General features: G+C 63.3%; 2 protein-coding genes across 6 annotated transcripts; both read right to left on the reverse strand.

Annotated features, from left to right (window-relative positions):
* Window positions 1-89: 89 nt before the first annotated feature.
* On the reverse strand, window positions 90-4499 carry TSSC4 (tumor suppressing subtransferable candidate 4). 5 transcript variants are annotated; one of them, XM_070782533.1, is made up of 3 exons: window positions 3690-4499; window positions 1453-1568; window positions 90-1320 (listed from the first exon to the last, which is right to left on the reverse strand). In XM_070782533.1, exon 3 carries the CDS (start codon window positions 1296-1298, stop codon window positions 321-323), a length of 978 nt encoding a protein of 325 aa, XP_070638634.1. In that variant the 5' UTR covers window positions 1299-1320; window positions 1453-1568; window positions 3690-4499; the 3' UTR covers window positions 90-320. The 5 variants fall into 5 exon arrangements, with proteins under 5 accessions (XP_070638634.1, XP_070638637.1, XP_070638636.1 ...); XM_070782536.1 differs by having other exon boundaries at window positions 1453-1600; XM_070782535.1 differs by lacking the exon at window positions 3690-4499 and adding an exon at window positions 3286-3683.
* Window positions 4500-6102: 1603 nt separating this feature from the next.
* On the reverse strand, window positions 6103-25873 carry CD81 (CD81 molecule). The gene is made up of 8 exons (XM_070782532.1): window positions 25579-25873; window positions 12489-12603; window positions 8969-9066; window positions 8133-8207; window positions 7751-7855; window positions 7316-7417; window positions 6846-6932; window positions 6103-6697 (listed from the first exon to the last, which is right to left on the reverse strand). The coding sequence occupies exons 1-8, from the start codon at window positions 25642-25644 to the stop codon at window positions 6635-6637; spliced, it is 711 nt and encodes a 236-aa protein (XP_070638633.1). The 5' UTR covers window positions 25645-25873; the 3' UTR covers window positions 6103-6634.
* Window positions 25874-25898: the final 25 nt, after the last annotated feature.

Genomic DNA, 25898 nt, shown 5'->3' on the forward strand with positions numbered 1-25898 from the left:
AGCGCAGGACACTGGGGGCTGGAGGGCGGAGGGCCCCAGCTGCAGTTGCTGGGGGAGAGGTGGTCCACACAGATACACGGAGCCAGAGGAACGTGTAGAGCCTTTACTGTCTCCCGGGCAGAAACGGGTTGGGCCTCCATCACCCCTGGCCCACACCCTGGCGAGGTCTCGGTTCCCTGGTGGCACCTACAGGCAGCCGGCGGGCCAGCTCGCTGCCCTGGAGCCCTGAGCCCGCTCCAGCCCTGAAGCCGCCCTGGGGGCAGCGGTGGCCAGCCTTCTAGCACAGCCAGGTCAGGGAGGCGGCCAGGCAGTCTCCCAGCTCACAGCTCTGCACCTGGGGCCTCGGGGCTGCCACCCCTGCTCCGGAAGTGGTCCCTGCTCCGCTTCTTGCTGCCATGGAAACCCACTGTCTCCACCAGCGGGGGGCTGGACCCAGGCCTGGCGTGGGCCACGCCTGCAGAGGCACCCACCTCCTGCAGGCCCCCTCGGGGTCCACTCCACTCCTCGGCTTCGGGGCTCCCGGGCCTGGCCAGGTGGGCAAGCTCCACGGGGCCCTCGCCCCCTGCCGCTCCTGGAACCCCAGGGTCGCCCCTGCCCGGTTCCCCCACCTTCCTGGATACCCTCTTCCTGTCGGGCCGAGCCTCGCTGGCTCGGGTGGGTTTGGTGAAGACAAGCCGGCCCTCCCCGCAGCTGGAGGGATCCTGGTTGAAGGAAGGCATGTAGTTGCCGGGGGCAGCCAGGTTCTGCGGCCCCAGGAAGGCCAAGGCGGTGGCCCGGTTGCTCTGCTCGCTGGCCTCGGCCACATCGTCCAGGCTGTACCTGGTCCAGCGCTCAGGGTGGGTCACGTAGTCAGGGACAGGGGGCGCCCTTTGGGCAGCAGGGCTCCCAGCAGCCCTACCTGGGACCCCCGCTGCAGGCTGGCTGGAGGGTGTCAGCAGCTGCTGGAAGCCCCCCCCATCACCCGGGCTGGCTGGAGTCACAGCAGGCACAGCCCGCCTGGCGGCCCCCTCCAGCCCATCAAAGATGCTGTGGCTGCGCTGAGAGAAGGTGGAGCTCGTGCCTCTCAGGTGGAAGGGTCGCACCGCCTCTGTGGGGAGGCCCCTGGGGGGCGAGGGGGGCTCATCGGGGCCTGAATCCCCAGAAGCCTCCCCAGGCAGCCCCCCCGGGGACAGGGCGTCCACCCCAGCACCATCGGGCAGACTGAGGTCGGAGTCCGAGTCGCTGAGGGAGACAGTGTCGGGAGGCAGGGCGTCGACCTCCGGGTCAAGGAAGTGTTGGCTGTGCCCTGCCTCTGCCATGTGTCACCAGGCCACGCCACACCTGCACCAAAACAGCCCCGGGAGTCCCCGAGGACACAAGCTCAGACCCACCACCCCGGGCAGGATCAGCAGCAAGAGCGGTGTCCCAGGAGGAAGGGCCAGCCCCACCCCCGACCAAAAGCCCTCCTCTTACCTCCCCGTCTGATGGGCGCCTGCTGGACGCTGGAGGGCAGGTGGATTGAATGCTGACGAAGGTTCTTGGTGGCAAAGGCCCCTGCGCACGGCTCTGCTCAGCGGCTCGGTGACCGGCTAAGGGCAGGGAGGGACAGCCAGCCATCAGACTAGAGGGCAGACAAACAGAAGTGGTGCCAACCCCCCGGAGTGGGCCTGGGTTTACAAAGCCCCCGGAACAGCCAGGCCCAGGAGCTGGTCCTGTGACTTGTCACCTCTCTCAGGCCTCGCCAGGCAGGTCTGACTAGAGCCACTAGGGGACCCGCACGGGGTGGTCTGGTAGAGAGCAGCCAGCCTGGGTGTCAACCCGGGGTCAGCAGCAATCCTTGCGCTCCCTCTGTCGGCCACGTGCGGTAGTGGCAGGCAGTATGCTTAGCAGCTCGGTCGCGTCCGACTCTTGGCGGCCCTTTGGATTGTAGCCTGCCAGGCTCCTCTGCCAACAGGATTTTCCAGACAAGAATACTGGAGTGGGCTGCCATTTCCTTCTCCAATAAATAATGAAGAAATGAATGAATGACACGTATAACATAATTTTGTGCTAAAGCAGGTATCGTCCTCCTTCACTGGCTAGCAGCTGCAGGTGTGAAACATTAAAAAAAAAAACCTGTGGACTACAAACTGGAAACTGAGGGCATCCTGGCCACCGACTGAGTACTTTTTCACTTCGGAGAAAGACCGTCACTGTTTCGTTCTGACACACACACTGGCACTGTTCAATTGTTTTGTCCTCGTAACATACATACTTTCTAATGGATTACAAGGAGTTGTGAAGGGTGATCACGCTTTTCAAAAAGTGAAATTATGGAACCTACTTCGTGTCAGTCACTAGGCTAATCCTGGTAACTGACACGTCCTGTGGTGGCTCCACGTGATAGCTTATCATACGTTTTCAGGTCCGTGAGTGCTCAGAGGTACGGGAAGCAGCTGACAGTCATGGCGGTAACTGCAAACCGGCTCACTGAACAGCTCGAATTGACTCAGTCAGGACTTCACAAATATCTGTCGTGTGGATGACGAGTACATTTATTCACTTTGCTAATAACTGCAGTAAAGAATGTTAGAGCTTGATGTGGGATGCTGCCTGGGAAAAGGGCAGGCAGGAAGTACTCCACAAAGCCGGGGGCACCTGCCAGCTCTGTGGGGAAGAGGGGTGCTCCTGAGTGCAGAGAGATGCCCTGGGAGCTCCAGAAGGGACTGCAGCCAGGTCCTTGACATCTGAGGGTCAGGCTCTCAGGAAGCTGGCTCAGCCTTGTTTGGCAGAGGTCAGCCCCACAGCTCCTGAGGCAACCTCCAGGGACATCTGTGATCCTCCACACACCTTCACTTTCCCAGCAGAGCACAGAAGTCCTGCCAACACCTGGTTAGCATTCCAGTGTTACCAGGCACCCTGAAACTTGGTTCCAGGCTCAGAGGACAGGGCTCAGCCTCTGTCCACCAACTTCCTCTTCCCACCAAGCCTCCCTTGCTCGCCCAGGGTGACTCCGTTGCTCCTGCACCCACCAAAGACCAGGCCAGGTGGACCAGGAGTGGCTCTGAGTGCCCTGCTCCAGGCCAAACACAGGCGAGATCTCCATTCCTCTGGGCCTTGTATGACTCCCAAAATGAAGGAACAACTCCAAGAAAGGGGACACGAAGTAAGCGCCAGCGGTGTCTGTTTTAGGCTGGCAGGACCGGAGTGGGGAGATAATTTGCCCGTCATTCAGTACACTGGAGGCAGAGCTGGAGTTTCAACCAGCCTCTGGCTTCCTAAATTTGCACTCCCGTCCCCTGGACGCCCGTGATCAGTGGGACACACCGAGGGGAGCCGGGAATCGCGCCCCAAGATCGGGCATGCGAGGTCTGCGTCTCTTGAGTTCTCTGAGAACTTCCTGAGCTCACTGCAGGGCAGAGCTGAGTCCAGGCTGACGGAGGCGCGGGGTCGGGGCTGGCCAGGTCCCAGGGAGCGCTGGCTTCCTTGAGGGTTGTCTCTCTCCCCCGGGAGGCAGAGCCTTGATTTTCTCCACTCCACGCGCCCAGAATGTCGGCGCGTGCCCAGCAGGCGCTCGTGTCAGCTGCCTGAGTCCTGCGGCCAAGTCGGGCGGGGGCGGGCCAAGGGTCCGGGCCTCACGAGGGTCTCCCTGGTTAGGGCAGCAGACTACGGACAGTGGCCCGCTGAAGCCCGACGGGTCAGCAGCACGGCCCTCCCCACCAAAAACCTACCGGCTCACTTCGGCCTGGCTGCCTCCATCTTGAGCCACGCTCAGCCCTTTGGGAAACCGAGTCCCCCGCTAGGCGATGGCCGCTTCTCCCGCGCCTGAAGAACTACATCTCCCACAAGGCACCTGGCTTCCACTCCTGAGGCCTATCGGGAGTGATGTCTTTGCGCATGCGCTAGCTTCCCTACAGGAAACTGTGGCGCTCCTTCGCGAAGAGACCGGAATTGACTCAGGAAGGGAGACGGGGTGAGGAGGCAGTGCTGCGACTCCCAGAATGCTCCAGGGCTAACGGCCAGAGCCTCGTTCTCGGTACTGTAGCCCACTTTGCCGGAAGCCGCAAGAACCGGAAGTGCGTAACGTATCCGGCGCGGTTTCCAGGCACTTCCGATCCCGTTCCGGAGCAGCCGTCCCTGCTCCTTCGGGTCCCTGGAACCGGGCCGCGGGGCGTGTCCCGCGGTGTGCATTTGTTTCGCCCACTGGACGACTCGGGCCGGCCGCCGCGTGGCAAGCCGCCTGAGGGAGGCGCCCTGGCCTCGCCTGCCGATTGTCTGACTGGTCTTTTCTGCCCCGAAAGTGAAAGTCTCCCAGTCGTGTCCGACTTTGCGACCCTGTGGACTATACAGTCCATGGAATTCTCCAGGCCAGAATACTGGTGTGGGTAGCCCTTCCCTTCTCCATGGTGTCTTCCCAACCCAGGGATTGAACCCAGGTCTCCTGCATTGCAGGCGGAGTCTTTACCAGCTGACCCACCGGGGAAGCACCCACTGAAGCTCAGCGCAGATTCTCGTCTCCCCTAGTGGACGGCCAGAGCGAGCCCCCTCGGCCAGGGCCGCACCCAGGAATCCAGGGTTCAGGCCGTGCTGCTGCCCAGCCCAGGAACCCAGAGAGGAAACAGGGCCCACTTTAATGTGCAACCTTGGGACACATCTTATGGCATCTGATCCCATCACTTCATGGCAGAAAGATGGGGAAACAGTGACAGACTGTATTTTTGAGGGCTTCAAAATCACTGCAGATGGTGACTGCAGCCATGAAATTAAGACACTTGTTTCTTGGAAGGAAAGTTATGACCAACCTAGACAGCTTATTAAAAAGCTGAGACATTACTTTGCCAACAAAGGTCCGTCTAGTCAAAGCTGTGGTTTTTCCAGTAGTCGTGTATGGATGTGAGAGATGGACGATAAAGAAAACTGAGCACCAAAGAATTGATGCCTTTGAACTGTGGTGTTGGAGAAGACTCTTGAGAGTCCCTTGGACTGCAAGGAGATCCAACCAGTCCATTCTGAAGGAGATCAGTCCTGAATGTTCTTTGGAGGGACTGATGCTGAAGTTGAAACTCCAATACTTTGGCCACCTAATGTGAAGAACTGACTCATTGGAAAAGACCCTGATGCGGGGAGAGACTGAGGGCAGGAGGAGAAGGGGACAACAGAGGATGAGATGGTTGGATGGCATCAGACTCAATAGACATGAGTTTGAGTAAACTCCAGGAGTTGGTGATGGACAGGGAGGCCTGGCGTGCTGCAGTCCATGAGTCACAAAGAGTCAGATATGACTGAGTGACTGAACTGAACTGGGGACATGTCATCCCTAAAGGTGCCCACACTCAGGGCCTCACCAGGAATGAGGGGGTCCAGCCACCCCAGGCACTAATTCACATCGCAGCTTGAAGAGGGTTTCACAGCACAGGGAGAAGTAAAAAGGAGCAGGTTCCTTGGGCCATCCGTCTCCCAACCCACATACAGAAGCCCTGTGACCCCCAATGCAGGGCTGGGACCTAGTTTCCAATATTAGCCCCCAAGGTGGCCACTGGGAGCCCTTAACATACAAATTCCAGCCAGGGACTTGGATTCTCAAGAGGTCAGTTTAGTGTACAGACAGGTCAGTACCTGCCTGCAGCTCATGACGACATAACCCAGCATTCCCGGCAGGGGCAGCAGCCTCTGGCTGGGCCTCAGTCCCTGGTGCTGGGCCAGGTTGGGCTCCCCCAGTGAGTGGCTGAGGGCTTCACCTACAGCCCCTGGAAGATGGGGCCACCCATCGCCTTTACAGGAGATTACAACCAGCTAGACAGGAAGAGAAGAGGCCCTAGGGAGGGAGCAGTGTGTCCATCGTCTACGGAGCTGACTGTCAAGAGGAAGGGGAGTCTTGCAGGGCCCTCATATCCTGTACCAAGTGTTTTGGGTCGTCCTGCGCACCCCTCGTAGGCCCCCCCGGGCAGCAGTGCCATGGAGCGGGGACGGGAGTGAGGGCCAGGTGAAGGCTGCTGCTGGCGACACGAGGCCCAAGAAAGGGGCCCCACCGGCACCCACCAACAGGGTCCAGAGAGCTGAGCACCACCTGTGCCGGGCTCCTCGGCTCCTCAGGCTGCCCTCCGGATCTCAGAGGCCACGGGCACACGGAGGGGCCAGACTGTGTTAGCATGCCTGGTTTTTCCTTCTTTATTGAATGACTTTTCAAGATGTAATCACAATTGAAGGTGACGCGTTAGAAAGGAGAGGTGCGCGTTGAAGGCATAAGGCTGCTCGTAGACCCGGCTCCAGAGACAGGTGGCCGGAAAGGAACAAGGATTAAAAAAAGGCTGAGCGTGTGTGTCGCTCATGGGGACGGGCGCGTGGGTGCAGCTCGGCTGGACGGCCCTTGGTGGCCCCCAGGAGAGGCCTGGCTGAGCAAGCAGAGCCCCCAAGCAGCAGAGGGGGGCCCTGCCCTGCAGTCCCCACGGCCCACTCACACGCCCCTACAGGTGACATCAGCCCCAAAAGGACAATTAACAGGGAGCTTCAGGACATGAACAAAACCTCAAAAGTAAAAAAGCTGATAAGTGTAGCAGTGGTACCAGGAGGTTATATACACAGGTGGCGGCGGCCCCTTCTTGGAAGTGTCTGGATCACTCCGGGGGGCGCTGCCGGGGTCCCTGAGGCCCTCCCTGAGGCCTCAGCGGCCGCAGCCTCAGTACACCGAGCTGTTCCGAATGCCACAGCAGAGCACCATGCTCAGGATCATCTCGAAGATCTGCAGGGAGGGGGCGGGCGGGTGGTCAGCTCCCGGAGATTGTGGGAGGGGGTGGAGACCCCCGGGGGGTCAGGGGCAGGTCCGTCAGCTCTCGGAGACCCCGGTGTTGGGGTGGGGTCCCCAAGCAGAGCCAGTGTGCCCCACTCACCATGATCACAGCGACCACGATGGCCGCGATGCCAATGAGGTACAGTTTTCCCGAGAAGAGCTCGTCGATCTTCCCATGGCAGTCCTCCTGCAGGGGCGGCCAGAGGGCAATCAGAGGCGCCCATCCTCCGACCCCACAGGGCAGCAGCCCGGGGCCCCATGGAGGGGCACAGCCCCGCCCCCAGGGCCCCCCAAAAGAGGTGTGAACGGTGTCTGGTCTCTGCCTGGTGTGAACAGCAAGCATGCCAAAGGCACCCTCCCGTGCTCAGAGACCACGAGGCACCGTCAGGACAGGGCTGGCCCGGGAGGCCAGGGCACCCTCTACGCGGGGCTCGGAAGTGACCACGGTCCCCAGGCAGAGCAGCTCCAACTCCAGCCACCGCACGGCCCAGCATGACCATGGCCTGAGGGAGCCCCGGCCACCACCCATGACCCAAGGGGCGGCAGCCAAACGGGGGAATCATCACGCACCTTGAACAAATTAGTGATGACGTTGCCGCTGGAGGGACACAGGCTGTTCTTGAGCACAGAGGTGGTCAGTGTCATCAGCGTGTTAGAACCACAGCAGTTAAGCTGCAGGGATGGAGGGCGCCCGCCGTCAGCCCTGGGCACATGTCCCATGGGCTGCAGAGGCCCCAGGAGCCTCCCTGGCCCGGAAGCTGGGGGCTTGGGGCAGTCCCCTCCTGGGGGAGAACCACGCTGAGCGGCCCACTCCTCCTCACCCTTCCACTTAGCTGTGCTGGCCCACCCAGTTCCTGCCGGGGACCCCCCAGAAGACCCCAGGTTCCCGAGAGTGGGGAAGCCAGGCCCCAGTGCCCCTCCCGCTCCTGGCTGAGGTCACACCGAGAGGACAAAGCCTCCGGCCCCGGCCTCTCCCTCCGTGCCCCGGCCCCGGCCCTGCCGCACCGTCTCGTGGAAGGTCTTCACCACGGCCTTGGCGTTGTTGGCGTCGTCGTCCACGATGGCCTGCTGCAAGGCCTGGTCATAGAACTGCTTCACATCCTTGGCGATCTGGGGAAGGAGGTGCTCACAGCGCAGGGTGACTGTCCCCCCCCAAGACGTGCCTTCACCTGGCTCGCTTTGAAGGTCAGAACGGACCTGCCCACCCGGAGCTGGGAGGTGGCTCTGCCTTTCACTCGGCCACCACGCCCCCTCCTCCAGGAAGCCCTCTGTGGCTTCCTACCTGAAGAGCCTGCCCAGAGAAGCGCCCACAGGCCAAGCCCTCCCCACAGCCTGAGCCCCTGCCCTCCCCACCAGCACCCCTGCCCTCCACCTGGACATGGCTCACCTGGTCCTTGTTGACAAAACCCCAGATGCCGGCGGCCACCTCACAGGCAAAGAGGATCACCAGGCAGGTGAAGAACTGGGGAGGGGAAGGGCGGGCAGAGAGGAGGTCAGAACAGGCCAGAGAGGGCCCAGGGCTCCCCGAGGCCGGCAGGGGCTCGCCTGCCACAGACGACGAGCACCCCAGGGGCCCACGGGCGCATGTGGGGCGCTCGGCAGTATCCACCCACCCCAGCCCTGATGGGGGATGAACCGTGTGAAGCAGCGTCTAGGACTCGGGCTGGCAGTTACCTGCCACCCTTCTCATCAGCCCCGAGAGACTGGGCTCTGGAGGACAGGGTGGCTGGGTGGGGGGAGGGCAAGGCTGGCTCTGGGCAGGTGGGAGGGGACAGGGAGCAAAGCCTGTGGGAAGCGGGGGGGGGAGTCATTGTGGTGCACCCGGGACCCCCCCACGGAGACACAGGCGCAGACTCCCCAGCCCACGCCACCCAGACGCCAGGCCCTGGGCAGCACGGCCAGGCCTCTGCTTCCCGTGGATGGGTGACTTCCCAGGGATACCTGAGGCCACACCTGGGCAGGGACTCACCCTTTACTATATCTGTGGCTCGTTTTAACAAAGAAGAGAGAGAAAAACAACTTGGACTTATAACCAGGAACTAGACAAAAAACTCGATATAGCAGCAGTCTGCCATGGTGGGGTCTGAGAACAAACTGGGGCAACCAGAGAGCTGGCACTTGAGGGAGGTTCGCAGGGCCGGGCTGGCACCGAACTCCTGGTTCTGCCCCCTGGCCCACCCTGCAGCCCTCCCCCCCGACCCCATACCCAGCCCAGGACCTTACCGTGCCCAGCAGGCACTGGGACTCCTGGATGGCCCCGTAGCAGCCCAGGAAACCAACGAACATCATCACAGCACCCACGGCGATAAGGATGTAGATGCCTGCAGTGGAGAGAGGTCACACCCCCAGCAGCCCAATGTCCCAGCACCCCCAACCCCCAGAAGCCCTCCTCCCTGCGCTGGGCACGCACACCACTGCCCAGGGCTCAGGAGGGCCCACCAGGTGCTGGCGCCCACCCTGCTGGGAGGAGGTCAGATGCCAAGTGGCTTGGAGAGGAGCCTCGAGGGGGAAGCAGCCTGGCAGGGCCGTGTGGGCACCTCTGTGGGCCTCAGTTTCCTCCTCTGTGACGTAGAGGGAGTCAGGCATCACCAGGGCCAGGACTGAACGGCCAATGGTGAGTGTTCTGGGGTCTCCGCCTGACCCCGCCACCTGTGCGCACTGACCCCTGAGAGCCTCCGGGACTCGGTGGGCCTTGGAGAGCCACCCGCATCTCGGTGCCAAGGGCCCAGCTGCTGGCCTGGGAGGCGGAGTGGAGCCCGGGGTCTGCTGGCCCCAGCTCACTTGAGGGTGACACACAGGGTCAGTCTGTCCTCCTGGCCTGTCCAGCACTCACTGCTGGCCATGCGGCCCTTCCCTGAGTCTGCAGCCCACCCAGAAGGGGCCCTTGCCCCTTGAAACGCTGACCACGTCTCTCCAAGGACTTCCCACAACCCTAGTCCTTCCAGCAGACCTGCGCCCACCCCCCAGTTGCCATGGTTACGCAGCAGGCGAAGCTAGGGCAGAGCTAGGACACCAGGTCCCAGGGCTTTGGTGCCAAGGGCCCGCTGGTCCTGCCTGGCCGTCTCTGGAGAAGAAGTCTGGGAATTGGGACCCATTGGCAGGCTCAGAAGAAGCCTAGGGCCCTCTCTGGGCCAGACAGAGCCTTTGGGCGACCGTGAGTGGGCCTGGCTGAGGGTAAGCCCTGGGGGCTCCTCACTTGGACATGGCCAGGTTCCGAGACTCCCGTCCCCACATCCCTCCCTGAGGTTCAGCGGGACGGCCCAGGGCACCACGGAGGGGCGTCCTGGCAGGTGCTGGCTCCCAGCACCCCCAGCCCGCCCCACGGGGCAGCCTTCCTGCTGCAGCAGGCTCTGGCTCTGACCTGTGAGGCTGGGGACCCTCCCGGGCCCTGCAGCATGGCCCGGGTGCTGCTTAAGTCCCTCTAACCACCCCCTACTTCCTGGCAGTGGACACAGAGCTCACGTCAGGGCCCAGGTCTGTCCCCACCGCCCTGGCAAGGCTCGTCTGCGTCGGACGTCTTCATCCTTCTGCCAGCCAGGGGGTTCCGAAAGGCTGGCCCCGGGTGGGCAGGGACGCTGTGGCCAGAGGGGCTCTGAGAGGCGCCCACCCCTGGTGGCATGGTGGCACAACAGAAGCCTGAGTCCAGGGGCTGGTACCCGGCCTGCCAGGTGGTCCAGCCCTCTTTCACTCCTTCCCTGAGGGGAGCCCTCAGGCCCAGCGACAGCATGTTGTGGCACAGGCTGGAGGGGCACCCGCAACGCTAGCCATGCCCCCACAAGCCTCCCTATGGGACCCTTCCCATCACGGCCTGGGCCCGGCCCCAGCCTCCAGTCTTCTACCAAGGTCTCCCCAGACCCCCGGGCGTCTGCCTGGAATGTGTCTCCAGGGGGCCGCGTGGGGCCACCCAGGTCTGCAGCCCACTGCCACCCTTGCCCTGTCCAGGCTGAGGCAGGCGGGCTTCAGCTCCTCTCCCAGCTGCCAGGCCACACGCTGGGCTGAGAGCAGGAGCCAGCCAAGCCACGAGGACAGGGATCCCCTTCCCAAACGGTGCGCCCTGGGGAGCCCACACCCCCTGCACCAAGAGCTCGGAGAGGGGGACGCGGACAGAAGACCGGGACCACACAGGGGCAGGCCCTGGGCAGGGGGAGGAGAGGCCTGGGAGGAGCCCCAGGGAGAAACTCCTCTCGAGCGTCCAAAGGACACCCTTGCATCCTTAGACGTGTGGGCAAGGCTGGCTGCTTTGCTCTGAGGGTGCTTGGCGTGGGGACAGCAGGGGCCGGGTCACGGTTCCCCTGTGCACTCTTGGGGTGTGCACACCCATGCTCTCCGCCTGAGACTCAGACCTGAGGGGGCCCCCGCAGCCTGGGGGGTGGGGAGCCTAGGACCCTGCAGACAAGAGCTGGGGACCCTCCCTGGAGGGCTGGCCCCGGGACCACCCCCAGACCACGGGCTCCAGCCCTCCTGGGGCTGGCCCAAAGAGGACCCCCCACGACTCGGGGTGGCCGAGCGGGATGGTGCGTGTGGGCCACCCCAGCCCAGCATCCACGCGTGCATCTCGAGTGGGGCCCCCACGCAGTGGGGAGGACTGGGCCCCCACACAGCGGGGAAGACTGGGACCCCCACGCAGCGGGGAGGACTGGGACCCCTTGCAGCGGGGAAGGACTGGGACCCCCACGCAGCGGGGAAGGACTGGGACCCCTTGCAGCGGGGAAGGACTGGGACCCCCACACAGCGGGGAAGGACTGGGACCCCCACACAGCGGGGAGGACTGGGACCCCCACGAGCGGGGAGGACTGGGACCCCCACGCAGCGGGGAGGACTGGGACCCCCACGCAGCGGGGAGGACTGGGACCCCCACGCAGCGGGGAGGACTGGGACCCCTTGCAGGGTCCACCCAGGATGGCAGGTGGTCGCGCCCCACGTGAGCCCCGCAGGCTTCCGGCCTGCTGCTCTGCCTGTGGGGCCGAGCGGGGCCCGCCCAGGGGCCAGTCCTTTAAAGGACACAAATGACTCCGCACACCCTCCCTGAGCTCCCTGGGAGCCAGGCCCATCTTAGGGGGGCAGGACCAGAAGGAGGGGCACTGCTGTGCATGCGGGAGGCACCCCTCCCCATCCTCCAGAACCCCTGCTCCTGGAGGCCCCAACCCCACACCCAGCCTGACAGATGCCCTGAAGGGCCGCGGCCTAATAAGGCAGCCAGTGTGGCCGAGGGGCCCCAGGCAGCCCAGGCATCCAGCTCCACCCCGCCCAGGAGCCTCCCTGAAAGGCCCACGGCCTGACACAGCACCCCCGCCCCCACCCGCTGCCCGCTCCCGCCCTGGCTCCCCCCAGCTGCTCCCACCCGCTTGCTCCTGCCCTGGCTCCCCTCACCCCTAAGGGCGATCTGGTGAGATCCCCACAGGCCCCACACCCCTCCCATCCAGCTTTCCCTGGGAGCACCCTGGCCCAGGCAGGCCCTGGAACAACTGCAGAGGGCGCCCAGGCCCCTCAGCGTCCCCAGGCTGATGCAACCCCCTACAGCATCCCCAGGCTGATGCAACCCACCCCCAAGCTCTTCCTGGTGGGCCTCCTCCTCCCTGCCCCAGGGAGAAGCAAGGCCCACTCAGTCGCCTCCTCCTGGAAGTGCTCCCTGACTGCCTGTCTGCAGCCTCACTGAGCTTACAATCACACCCCCCAGTGGCCTGTTCCTGCCGGCTCCCAGCCAAGAGCTGCCCAGGTCTGCAACCCATCCCCTATCACTTACCCACATAGAAGGTGTTGGGGGCGGGCCGGTCTCCGAGCTCCAGATACAGGAGGTTGGTGGTCTGCGGGTCATGGCGAAGCCACAGGGCCACGCCCAGTATCACACCTCCTGCCAGCTGGGGAGAGAGCAGGGCACTGGTCACACGCGGCTCAGAGACTGGCCGTGGCGCACATGGATCTCCCACGCAGCAGCGCAGAGAGGCGGGCCCTGGGCCCTCGCTCTGCAGGGTCAGCACCAAGGGCAGGGCTCACAGGCCCGGGGCTCACAGGCCTTGGGGTCACAGACTCTGGGCTCACAGGCCCTGAGGTCACAGGCCCTGGGGTCACAGGCCCGGGGCTCACAGACTCTGGGCTCACAGGCCCTGGGGTCACAGGCCCGGGGCTCACAGACTCTGGGCTCACAGGCCCTGGGGTCTGGGCTGCCCACTGCCTCGTGTCTGCTTTGCCCCCTTGGTTTTCCAGATGCCCCAGGCGGGCTTTGGAACGGAGAACTGGGGACTCATCCAGACCCTCCCACCAAGCACCACCGGAGACTGCGGGACAGGCTGTCAGATGAGACTCAGACACCTGGTTATTCACAAGCACTTCTTTAGTATCGAGCGTGTCCCAAACGCTCCCGGAACACACTCACGCCAGAAAAGCACTCGCTGTTCACCTGGAGCGGAAGTGTAACTGACACCCTGTATTTCACTTGCTAAATCTGGCCAGAGGCCACACGGGAGCCCGCGACCTGGGGAAGGCCAAGCCCTCCTCCGAGGGGGTGGCACTGCCCTGAGCTGGCTCATCCGGGAACTCCAAGGAGTGAATGCCAAGTCTCTGGTGCCAGGACACGGTGAGGGGTGGCAATCTGATGCCACCGGGCCCTGGCAGGGCTGGCAGTCACCGTCCGAGAGAGGGAGACTGCTGGGGAGGAAGAAGCTTGCTGTGCCCCCCCAGACAGCCGGCAGTGAGACCGCCCTGAGAGCGGGCAGGAAAGGGGGCTCCTCGCAGAGCCTGGCATGGGGGTGGGGGCTTCCGGCTGACTCACCCCCAGAGGTCGGTGGCTCAGGGGTAGGCAGGGTCTGCCCTTGAGGGCGCATCCAGGCCAGGCTCACGTCTGAGCATCCGACCCGGCCAGGCAAGCACCCCCGGGCTCCCCCACCAGCGAGGCAGTGACTGTTTTTGGAGCTAGGAACGCCAGCTCCTACACAGACCGTTGGCTCTGTGTCCAAAGAGGAAGAGAAACCAAAACACGGGCCCCAAGAAAACCACCTGGGCGGCCCGATGCTGGCCCCCGAGCGAGGCCCAAAGTCACCAGTGGGGGCCACGCTCAGCGGAGCAAGAGAGATTCGAGGCTCCGGCCCCATGGGCTGCCCCCAGGAAAGCCCCAAGCACCCCCAGGGATCTCCAGGCAGGGGACACGGGGCACTGCTGGGGCGGGAGGCTCGCAGCCCTACCCAGACCCTCCCACAATGGGCTGGCTCCATGCACGATAAGGCGGGGACTGTTGGGGACCATTGGTGCCTGGCAGCAGCCGGGCTGCCCCTGCCAGGGGAGGCTGCTGGCACCCCTCCCTGGAGCAGGTGACACCCTCCAAACCCCTGCCCCAGGATGGAGGCGCTCCCTGCCCCCCAACACTTCCCAACCGAGGGCAGCACGCGGGACCAGCAGGGTCCTTCCCAGGGCACCCAGGCCCTGCAGACCCCGCGAAGGGCAGTGCCCCAGCCGCAGGCATCCTGAGGCTGCCCCAGGTGCCCGTCACACCCGCGAGAGGGCAGGAGGGCCTGGGGGACGAGAGTAGGTGAGGTGGGGGGTGGTGGGTGAGGCGGGCGGCTCCGGAGGGAGTCCCGGCTCCTGGCTCAGCCGGCTGCCATCTGCGCCTCCGGGGAAGGCGGTGGTGAGGCTGAGGGTTGCCGTGGTAACTCTGGCTGGAAACTGCCACTTATTCTGTTTGGAAACTGTGGTCCAGAGAGCGCTCTGTGAGAGTCCGGGACAAGCGGGCAGGGCGGGGAGCCTCACCCGGCCTCCCTCTGTGGCCCCAGAGGCTGGGCCCCAACCCCGACCTGGCCCTGGTGTCCCCACTGCAAGGGGCGACGGACACGGAGGGGCCCCTCCCGCCCCTGGCTGTGCTGGGACCACCCATCTTCCCCTGCAGCCCCTCACCCCAGGGTCCCAGGGCACAGGCCCATGTGGGGCGCCTGGTCCTAACGGAAGCAGTGAGGGTCACGCCTGCCCCACCCCCAGACGCTGAGGCAGGGGGACCGAGAGGCAGGCAGAGCCCCCACCTCTGCCACCTCGGGAAGAGCTTCCCAGCACAAACCTCAGGATGTGCAGGGGGGCTGCGGTCTCCAGACTTCCCTGTGCTCCCCCACCCTCCAGAGGGGTGGACAGGGAAGCCCGTCCTGCCTACAGGGCAGGGGGCAGCCTGGTGCTAGAGTGCCCCCTCCTCGGCCATGCCAGGCCCCGCACACGCCCGCTCGGGTGGGCCTGGGGAAGGCAATGGGCAGTGACCAGCCCAGTCCGGGGGGCGGTGAGCACTCACCTACGGTCACCTACAGAGGACGGGCAAAGCAGCACTGCGACCCCCAACCCCACCCCAGGAGGGCAGGGCGGGGGACCCAGAAAACCCCCAAGTCTGAAAGAAGCCTGCTCTTCAAAGACTAGCACGGACTGGCGCTGGCAAATGGCAACAAGGACCCGGATCCAACAGGTATCAAGAACTTTCAAAACTCAGCAAGAACACAAATAACCCTATTTTTAAAAAACAGGCCAAGAAACCTCACGAAAACCTAAGCCTGAACAGACACTTCACCGCAGAAGAAACACGCGCAGCAAATAAACACACGGAAAGATGCCTGACGTCACCAGCCCCAGGGGAGATGCAAACGAAACCACAGTGAGACGGAGACCAGACCAGGTGCCGGCGAGGGCCCCAGGGACAGAGCTCCAGCCCCCAGGATGCTCCCCCCGCAGGCCTGTGCCATCCCCTGCACCCCCAGGTACTGCCCGAAGTGGGGGTGGACGTCATGCCCACACACATGTGCTTTCCCGGTAAGCCCCCAAACCGGGGACAACCCACCTTCTGATTCCCTTCGTATAAAAGGTAGAAGAGGGACTTCCCTGGCAGTCCAGGGGTTAGGACTCCATGCTTGCAATGCAGAGGACACAGGTTCAATCCCTGGTCAGGGAACTAAGGGTCCAAAAACTCTTTACAAACTTAAGACATGCAGACATGGGCAGCAGTGGCAGGCTAGTGACTGCCTGGAGCAGGGAGGTGGTGCCCTGGGGGCAGGCCCTGGGGCTCTGCTGGGGTGAGCGCTGTGCACACCCTCCTGGTGGCGGGCTCAGTGTCCACAGGGGCCTCCCACATCAAAACCTACCAGGTCCTGTGAAACTGAAAGTGTCAGTCGCTCAGTTGTGTCCGACTCTTTTGCGACCCCAAGGACTGCGGCCCGCCAGACTCCTCTGTCCACGGGAGTCTCCAGGCAAGAAGACTGGAGTGGGTTGCAATGCCCTCCTGCAGGGGATCTTCCTGTCCCAAGGACCAAACCAACATCTCCTGCATCGGCAGATGGGTCTTCACCACTAGCACCATCTGGGAAGCCCTGTCAGTTCAGTCCAGTCGCTCAGTCGTATGTCAACTCTCTGCAACCCCATGGACCGCAATACACCAAGCTTCCCTGTCCATCACCAAGTCACAGAGTTTACTCAAACTCATGTCAACTGAGTCAGTGATGCCATCCAACCATCCCATTCTCTGTCGTCCCCTTTTCTGCCTGCCTTCAATTTTTCCCAGCATCAGGGTCTTTTCAAATGAGTCGGCTCTTCACATCATGTGGCCAAAGTATTGGGAGTTTCAGCTTCAGCATCAGTCCTTCCAGTGAATATTCAGGACTGATTTCCTTTAGGATGGACTGGTTGGATCTCCTTGCAGTGCAAGGGACTCTCAAGAGTCTTCTCCAACACCACAGTTCAAAAGCGTCAATTCTTCGGCACTCAGCCTTCTTTATGGTCCAACTCTCATATTCATACATGACTACTGGAAAAGCCATAGCTTTGACTAGATGGACCTTTGTTGGCAAAGTAATGTCTCTGCTTTTTGATACACTGTCTTAGGTTGGTCATAACTTTTCTTCCAAGGAGCAAGTGTCCTTTAATTTCATGGCTGCAGTCACCATCTACAGTGATTTCAGAGCCCAAAAAGATAAAGTCTGTCACTGTTTCCATTGTTTCCCCATCTATTTGCCATGAAGTGATGGGACCAGATGCCATGATCTGTTTTCTGAATGTTGAGTTTTAAGCCAACTTTTTCACTCTCCTCTTTCACTTTCATCAAGAGGCTCTTTAGTTCTTCGCTTTCTGCTGTAAGGGTGGTATCATCTGCGTATCAGAGGTTATTGATATTTCTGCCGGCAATCTTGATTCCAGCTTGTGCTTCCTCCAGCCCAGCATTTCTCATGATGTGCTCTGCATAGAAGTTAAAGACCCAGTTTCCCCCTCAGTCAGTCTCTTCCATCAGGAAGATTCCATAAGCCTCTTGTCCTTCTCTGTCAGGCAGACTGGAACCCACAGTCACAGAAAACTAACCCATCTGATCACATGGACCACAGCCTTGTCTGACTCAATGGAACTAGGAGCCACGCCATGCAGGACCACCCAAGACGGACGCCTCACAGTGGAGAGTTCTGACAAAACATGGTCCACTGGAGGAGGGAATGCAAACCACTTCAGTGCTCTTGCCTTGAGAACCCCATGAACAGTCTGAAAAGGAGGAAGCCCTATAGTTTGCCAAAGAGAAAATCGTTCAGGAGCCAGTGTAGACCCTGAGCAGGTCGTCAAAACCCAGGGCTGCTGGGACAGAGCACACGTGTACTCTGGACACAAGTTTAGTTTGGTCTTCCTTGGGGGCTGGGTAAAAACGAAAGTGAAAATTTGTCACTAGGTCATCTCCAACTCTTTGTGACCCCACAGACTGTAGCCCACCAGGCTCCTCTGCCCGTGGGATTCTCCAGGCAAGAATACTGGAGTGAGTAAGTGATTCCCTTCTCCAGGGGTTCTTCCCAATCCAAGGATTGAACCTGGGTCTCCTGCACTGAAGACAGATTCTTTACTGTCAGAGCCACCAGGGAAGCCTTTCCTTTTGAAGACATTCTGTTTGCGGCTGCGCTGGGTCTTCACTGCTGCAGGGCCTTTTCTGGTTGCAGGGGAAGCTTCTCATCGCTGTGGCACCAACTCCAGGGCACGGGCTCACCCGCCGCGGCCCACGGCCTTCGTGATCCTGCAGCATGCACGGTCTTCCCGGATCGGGGATCAAACCCACGCACCTCCTGCCCTGGTAGGTGGCTTCTTCACCACCGAGCCACCAGGGCAGCCCCCAGGTTGTCCATCTTAAATGTGCGGTTGACGCTGTGTCACACAAAGCTGTTTAAAAGCCCCCACACCCAGATCCCTGTCTACTGGACTTCTAAGCAGCAAGTCCTGAAGGATCCCAGCTGCCTTCTTCACCGAGGTCAGGACCCCAGGCTTCCAGTGACCAGCAGGAAGCATCTGGAAATGTTGAAATCTTGTCCACAGAACTGAGGTTTAACATCAAACAAGGGACTGGATAACTAAGGATACGCCCGCTACAAAACAGAGTCCGGTGTTAACGGAAAGCATGCTGTCCTGGCATTGCATGGGAACCGGGACCTCCGGCTACTGGTCACCTTGGACCCCTGGGCGTCTTCCTGCCTCCAGTGTCCTCACGTGCACACTGAGGAATTCATGGTGCACATGTGGACACGGGCAGAGCACGCGGATGACGCCGCTGTGTACGGAGCGCGCCCGACAGCGCTGGCGACTGCTGGGACGGCCATTGGGAGCGTCGGGCAGGCTGGTCCCCGGTGGGGTCTGCACGGCTTCCTCTCCCCTCTCCCCTTTCCCTCTGGGGATCCCAGAGCGCCGGCCTGTCGGAAGGGCTGCTGCCAGCTGCTCTTGCACCCAAGACGCTCCTGCTGGGGGCGAGGCTGGGCAGCAGCTCAGGAAGGGGCTGGCTGGCCCGCTGCTGGGATGACCAGGGGGCTCCACACCGGGGAATGGCACGGGCTGTTTGCAGTGCTTTGAAGGCTCACTTTCTGTTTCTCTCTTCTTCCCTCCTTTCCCAGAATTAATAAATAAAAGCGTCAGCTAGGAAGAGGGGGTGGGGAGCTGCCAAGTACACTGGGTTCCCGCCCGGCCAGTCTGCGTTTCCAAGCAGCAGCTGAAACGGAGAAGGAGCGGGCGTCTCCCTGCTTCCCTCTCAGCTGAGCCTGCTGCCCCCCACCAACCCCGCCAGGCCTCGGGCACCTCCCCACCCCCAACCCTGCCGCATGGTCGCCCCAAGTGCTGCCCACACGCTCCAGGAGTGACAGGACATCCGTGTACCCCGTGCCCCTTTAATCGGCGGCTGAGCCCCAGCAGCCCCCAGGCGCTCGTGCCCTCATCGTGCCCTCAGCCCAGCGCTGTCAGGGAGGACGGCGCTCTGACCCAGGGAGTGTCCACATGGCTCGGCACCCGAGAGGTCCTGGGGCCTGGAGACCCGCCCAGGAGCACAGTGAAGGCCACAGGAAGAGAGCGAGGCAGGAAGTGCCCCTGCAGACCCTGGGACAATTCAGAGGGCAGAGGTGCAGCCCAGATGCTGCTAATGGGCATGGAGGGTCAGGAGGGCCAGAGGGCACCCCACTCAGGCGGGGCCGGGACGCGGCCCCACAGGCTGAGCCTCCACCTCCACCCGCCACAAGGACAGACACGGTGACCCGGGGCCTGACTGCCCTCCCGGAGTCCTGCCGTGCCCTCTGGGAGCAGGGCTGCCCAGCTCAGGGCAGGAAGGAAGGAAGGACAGAGGAGCAGGACCCTCGGCTCAGCCAGGAAGCGGAAACCCCTCTCCAGCCCCTCGACCTCAGGAAGCCGCCTGGCCCGGCCTCTAAAAATAGGCGTGGGGGTGGGGAAGGACTCGGGCCCCAGGGCCCCACCAGCAGGGGATCCCAGAGCGCCCTCCTGCCGGGAGGTGAACACAGGCCCCCCGCCGCCTCCCGGGGCCCAGCAGAGCAGGCCTGGTCACTTTCTGGGCCAGTTCCCGAGCCTACCACCCACTGTGGGCAAGGAGCCCAGGAAGTGGCCTGCTCCTCCACCCCAAACCCGGCCCACCAGCTGAAAGAGCCCCTCGTGTGGATGGCCCTTTGCCCCCTCGGCCCCTGTGCGGGGGCGGGGGGCACATGTGGACACTGACCTCCCAAGGCTAAGCTGCAGGGGGCCACACACGTCAGACAAGGAGGGTCTGGGGGTACTGGGAGCCCACTGCAGAGGGAGAGGGCAGGTGAGTGGGCCCGGGTAGGGGGCAGAGGCAAGCAGAGGGCCCCTGGGGCAGCTCAGGATGTCTGACCGGCACCTGCTCACCACAAGCCCGGGCACAGCCAGTCGCCCTGGGGGAATGCTACACCACCCTGCTGCCGCCTGGAGCCATGCCGGCCCTGAACCATAGCGGTTGAAGGAAGGGCCCTGGTTTCCAGCCTGCGTCTACCACTTCCTCACGTGGGCCACTTGGAACCTCAGGCTCCTTATCGCCCCAGTGGGCCGCAGATGTGGGCAAGGGGAAGGCGCTGAGGAGCTTCACATGGGCTAGAGCTGATATCTTGGGGACAGAAGGGAAGATTGTCCACCCAGAGAGCGGGCAGCTGAGCCCCTCGGGTGGGGAGCAGAGAGGACCTCGGCTGTGTGTGAGGAAGACACCCCCATGAGCCCTGAGCAGGCAGGACTGCGGAAGGCGGCTCCCAGGCCCACCGCCCCCTGGTAGCCCCCATGCACCTAAGACCCACACTATCGAGCTCTGGGGCTCGGGTCTCCCAGCACCCAGACTGGAGGCTGGGCAGGCAGGCAGGCAGCCCGGGGTCCTTACTCATGTTCCCCCACCACGATGCCCAGGGCACCTGGTAGCCCCAGAGTCACAGCCTGAGCTGTAGCCAGCAACGGGCTGCAGAGCTGAAGCAAACTCAACAGGCACCGCAGGTGAGGCAGACGGCACGCCAGGCGAGGCAGGGCTCCAGGGCGCTGCTGGACGCTCCCCGAGGGAGAGTTATGGCCCAGGGCGACCTGGGCGTGGGAGTCGCAACAGAAGACTCACTGTGAGGGCAAGGGATGCGGGGGGGCCGCCCGCCCACACCCACCTGCTCCGCATGGGCCTGGCTTCCTGTCCTTCACCTCCCCCACAATCATCACGTCTCCCTGGCAGTTGGGGTGCAGGGAGCAGCACCTTTCTCAAGGTATAAGGGCTACAGCTTCCGTGGAGAGGGGAAGGGGGCCCTGCTCCCCAGGCCTCTGTGGCGACCCGACCCACACCCAGGCTCTGGAGCCCCCTGCCCGAAGCATCCTCACTACGCTTCAGGCTCTTCAGGAGCCTGACGCCACCCCCAGCCCCAGCTCCAAGGTGCCTCCCTGTCCGCGGAGCCCAGCAGGCCTCAAGGCCAGGGAGGGTGGCTGCCCCTCAGCTGGTCGGCCACCCCTGCAGGGCCTCCCCCAGCATCTGGGCGCCCACCCGGAGGCCCCCGGTGGTCTTGTGGGAATCGGCACCGGCTTTGCTGTAGCGAGGAGGGGCCCAGGCCCCACAGAACAGAGTGTGTGCTGGGGGGCGGGGGTGGCACCAAAGTCCAGAGGCTCTGGGAGGAAGCCTGCGGGGTCAAACCACATCTGGCGGACAGGTGGAAATGGCCCAGGAGAGACTCTGCTAACCTGTCGTAGTCAATCTGCTCCTGCAGGGCGGGCGGTCCTGGCCACCGGCCAGTGCCGCCTCCAAGGTGGAAATACCCAGGCCTGGCCGCAGCCTGGCCCAGGTCCCGGGGGGGCAGGGCCAGGCTCCTGCACCCCCACACCACCCCTAACCGGGGCCCTCTCCAAAACGAGTGCAGACGTGCCGTCGGCCCCTCCCTCGGGCACTGGACTCTAAACCCTATTGACCACGGCCCAGGTTCCCCCGCCACGGCTCTCAGGCACTGGGAAGGAGTGTAGGTAGATTATCTGGGAGGAGGGTGGTTTGGCGAGCTTATTTCTGTCTGGCCTTCAAAGCAGTTAGAGATAGGGATCAGGGTGAACTCAAATTTCCAGAGGGAGACTGAGCTGGGGGCCGCGGGTAGCACCCCATGGGGTGGAGCAGAGCCAGCAGGGTCCCGGGCGCCCACGTCTGTACCGCCTGGTGCCCAGACACTCCCCCTGGGCAAGCCTGACCTGGGCACAGACCACAGACTTCCACTTCTTGGCCTGGCCCAGATCGACAGCCGTAGCCCAAAGTTCAGCAGCCAGGTGCCCGGGGTCACCAGGGGAGGCCACCTGCCCCTTTGAAACAAGGCGCAGAAAGTCCCTGCCCCCCAGCAGAGCCCGCCTGGGTCTGGCCCCTCTCCCGGGAAGGAAGGTGACAGAACCGCTAAGTGACAGACAGCCATGTGCCGTCTGGAAGCGACAGCAAAAGGCTGGTGAGCAGGCCTCTAACCAGCCTCGCCCCAGCCTGCCCCCGCCTGCCCCGGCCACTTCCTCTGGAAGGAGGCGTGAGTGCATGGGGGCAGTGGGTGTCAGGGCGAGGCTGCCGCTGTCCCAGAGGAGAAGCCGTGATCACACCCATTTCACAGATGTGGTTGGCAGGCTCCCACAGCTTGCACACTCTGGGCTGGGCAAGAGTGCAGGGCCAGGAGCCTGCACAGACCCCGAGCGGCCCCAGCAGCAGGGCCCCTGAGTCCCAGCCGCCCCACCCTCCCAGGGAGCTCCCAGGCTCCCCCACACACACCCCAGCGGGCAGGAGCTCCAGGCCCCGCTCCCCAGCTCGGGCCGGGCCACTCGTCCGCCAGCCCAGCCACCTGACAGCCCTCAGCCACCTCCACAGGGGCTCAGGGTCTAGTGTGCAGACGTGGGAGAGCCCATGTGTGTGTGTGTGGCGGGGCGGGGGGGGGGGGGGGTGGTGGCGGGGCGCAGGGCCGGTGTGTATGTGTGTATGTGTGTGAGAGAGAGCTCGTGTGTGTATGTATGTATGTGTGAAAGCCCATGTGTGTGTCTGCATGTGTAAGAGCCTGCATGTGTCTGTATGGGTGAAAGCCCGTGTGTGTGTGTGTGTGTGTGAGAGAGCCCATATGTGTGTGTGTGTGTGTGCATGTGAGAGCCTGTGTGTGTGAGCCCGTGTATGTGTGTGAGACCGTATGTGCGTGTGTGTGTGTGAGCCTGTGTGTGTGTGTGTGAGAGCCTGTGGGGGGGGTGTGTGTGTGTAAGAGCCCGTGTGTGTGTGTAAGCCTGTGTGTGTGTGTGAGAGCCCGTGGGGGGTGTGTGTGTGTAAGCCTGTGTGTGTGTGTGTGCACGTGAGAGCCTGTGTGTGTGTGAGCCCGTGTGTTTGTGAGAGAGACCGTATGTGTATGTGTATGTGTATGTGTGAAAGCCCATGTGTGTGTGTGAGCCTGTGTGTGTGTGTGAGAGCCCGTGGGGGGTGTGTGTGTGAGAGCCCGTGGGGTGTGTGTGTGTAAGAGCGTGTGTGTGTGTGTGTGTGTGCATGTGAGAGCCCGTGTGTGTGAGAGACCATATATGTGTGTATGTGTGAGAGCCCATGTGTGTGTGTGAGCCTGTGTGTGTGTGTGTGAGAGCCCGTGTGTGTGAGAGCCCGTGTGTGTGTCTGCATGTGTAAGAGGCTGCATGTGTCTGTATGGGTGAGAGCCCGTGTGTGTGTGTGTGTGTGTGTGTGTGCGCGCGCACGCAAGTGAGAGCCTGTGTATGTCAGCCCGTGTGTGTGTGTGAGCCTGTGTGTGTGTCTGTATGTGCGCACGCGTGTGCGCTGGCATGTAGGGGTGGGCTCCTTCCAGGACCCCATGCCAGCAGGCCTGTGCCGCCGCCTCCCAAGGGGACGGCTTTACTCTCTGAAATGAAACTTGCGAAAGTGCCTGGATCCGGATCCAGACACGCAGCCTCCACCTCCCGCCTGGCTCGCACCCCAGCCTCCCCACGTCACAGCCTACACCTGCCAAGGAGAGCGGTCTTCCCTACGGCCACCAAGCCCAGCACCCAGCTCCTAAACTAACAGGACCCCCAGTTCAGAAGGGAGGGAGCCAGGACCAGGGCAGCAGGCTCCACCAGGGTCCAGGCCCCGGCCCCACACTCTTGGCTGGGGTTGGGGGTGCAGAGAGGGACTCCCCGCTCCCCACCATGGGTGGGTGGGGCCTCTGTGCCCCTGGAAGCCAATTGTCAGAGCTCTGAAGGGCAGGCCCGGGGAGGGGACGGGAGGGGAAATAATTCCTCCGGCCTGAATAGAGTGGCCCCGGGGGATGTGTCAGGCCTCCGCCTGGGCTGCCTGGGAAACCTGGGACTTTACCAGAGGCAGCTGGGAGGGGCTGGGGGAGGGGGGAGTCTGCAGGAGACCTCCCAGGCCGCGCGGTGGGAGGGGCTTCTCCGGGAAGCTCGGTCTCCTTCCTTGCCCCCCACCTCCCACCAGGGCCCTCCCAAGCTCTGCTCTCAAGGGAAAAGCTTGAAAGCCGCGGGGAGAGGGGGTCTGGTCGACACCCCTTGCCAAGGCCAAAGCAGGCGATTACTAAATCAACACCAAGGCCAGCCCCTCAGCAAAGGTTGCCAAGGCCCCTGGCCCATCCTGCCAACCTCCCTGCTCCCACCCCCAGAGCAGAGGCTGATGGCCACGGGCCCCCACGGGTGCCCCTGCAGGCAGGATGTGACAGCTCCACTCTAAGACCAGTCTCCGCCCTCCCCACCCCAACACCTCGGTGTCCCGGGACCTGACCCTGGGCCGTCCGGAGGGCAAACAGAGGTCTCCAGGCCCACACAGTTCTCCAGGAGCCATTTTAAAACTTTAGCCTCCCCCTGTCGACTTGACATCCAGCAGACAGTCCTCGTCCTCCGGGACAAGGGCTGAGCAGCCTGGGGCGGTGGAGGAGCAACGAGGGGCCAGAAAGTGGCCCAGGTCCCTGCCCGGGGACCCCCGAGGGGTGGCAGCGCACAGCTGCCAGAGGGGCTCCTGACGCCCACGCCTGGGGACCCCCGGGACAGCAAGAAATCTCCACGCCGCTAATTCCAGCACCAACAGGAAATGGAAACAAAAGCCAAAGCTTCACCAGGCACCAGCCAGCAGTTAAGGCTGATCAGGAAACACAACTCAGGCCTGCTGCCCAGAGGCCCCAGGAGACCCTCCAGCACCCCTCAGACGTCTCACCTGTGGGCACCTCTTTCCAAGCCCGGAGCTGGGCATCCACCCCGCCCCAGCACCCTTAGGCTCGGAGTCGCCCAGCTCTCCGGGCCCCCTGCCTGTGCCAGCTTGGAACACCGCTCAGCCCCTCGCCCCTCACAGCCTCTGCAGCGCCCCAGGGCGAGGAGGGGCTGGAATCTACCTCTGGGTGAGGAGGCTCGGCCCCTCAAACTGGGGGCACCACTATGCAGGCACCCCGGCACGCGGGCCACCCGGGTGCAGGGCGCTTCTTGTTTGCGCTTTGCCCGGGCACGGACCCCCAAACCGACCCTCAGGGTGGCGACAGCAAACAGGAGGATGAAACTGAGTTGGGCCCAGAGTGGGATGGACAGTCCCCAAGACTAAGGCAAACTGTAGCGCGCCACCCCACCTCCCCCCGCCCGCCCGCCAGCCACTGCACCGGGCCGGGCCGCCCATCTAGGGGCGGTGGCTCTGATGAGCTCATGGGGGCGGGGTGTCTCAAGCCCCGCCCTCGAGCCCCTCTTTCCCCAAGAAGCAGGGCGGCCCCAGAAACAGCGGTCCGGAGAACTAAGCAGTAGCCGGGCGCTGGGTTCGGGACACGCACCCACCGCACCACCACCATCACCAGCCGGGAACGGACCCCAGGTCCCCGAAGGGCCCGGCCGCGGGGTTCTGGGTCCCGACGCGCAGAGGCCCGAAACCCGTCTTAGAGCCCCCGGACCCGCCGTCGAGGGACGCGGCGGCCCCGGACGACCCCCACCTTCGCGACTCGCCGGCCTAGGCCCTCCCACCCACCCAGGCTGGGCGCACACAGGTGGCCCCGCAACTTAGCGGCCCGGCTGCGCCCCTTGGCGGGGCCTAGCCGAGCGCGCGGCCCGCCGGGCTCGGGGAACGCCCTCCCACCCCGGTGCAGGCTCACCCAGAAGACGAAATTGAAGACGAAGAGCAGGTATTTGATGCACTTGGTGCAGCCCTCTACCCCCATGGCGGCGCGGGCGGCGGGCGGCCTGCGGGGCGCGTGCCTGTCCTGGGTGTCGGGCGCGGGGCCTGGCGGCCTGGAGAGCGGCTGGGGGCCTGGCGGGCGGCTGGGGTGCGCAGACGGGAGGCGCGGGGCAGGCGCGGACGAGGGGCGCCGAGGAACGCGGACTAGGCGAGCGGGAGGCCTGGCCGGCACGCGCCTGAGTCTTCGCAGCCGCTGCGCGCTCACTCTGAGCTCGGGCGCGCGCCCCGCTCCGGTAT

This window comes from Bos indicus, chromosome 29 (genome assembly GCF_029378745.1).
Source record: "Bos indicus isolate NIAB-ARS_2022 breed Sahiwal x Tharparkar chromosome 29, NIAB-ARS_B.indTharparkar_mat_pri_1.0, whole genome shotgun sequence".
Lineage (NCBI taxonomy): Eukaryota > Metazoa > Chordata > Mammalia > Artiodactyla > Bovidae > Bos > Bos indicus.

Bases quoted from the DNA above. Each gene is read 5' to 3' on its own strand.
- TSSC4 (XM_070782533.1), bottom strand. From the start codon at position 1,298: ATGGCAGAGGCAGGGCACAGCCAACACTTCCTTGACCCGGAGGTCGAC.
- CD81 (XM_070782532.1), bottom strand. From the start codon at position 25,644: ATGGGGGTAGAGGGCTGCACCAAGTGCATCAAATACCTGCTCTTCGTC. The intron at 12,604-25,578 runs GTGAGCCTGCAC...CTCTCTCCCCAG, and splicing joins TCTTCAATTTCGTCTTCTGG to CTGGCAGGAGGTGTGATACT. The intron at 7,856-8,132 runs GTGAGCCATGTC...CTCCTTCCCCAG, and splicing joins GTTTTGTCAACAAGGACCAG to ATCGCCAAGGATGTGAAGCA.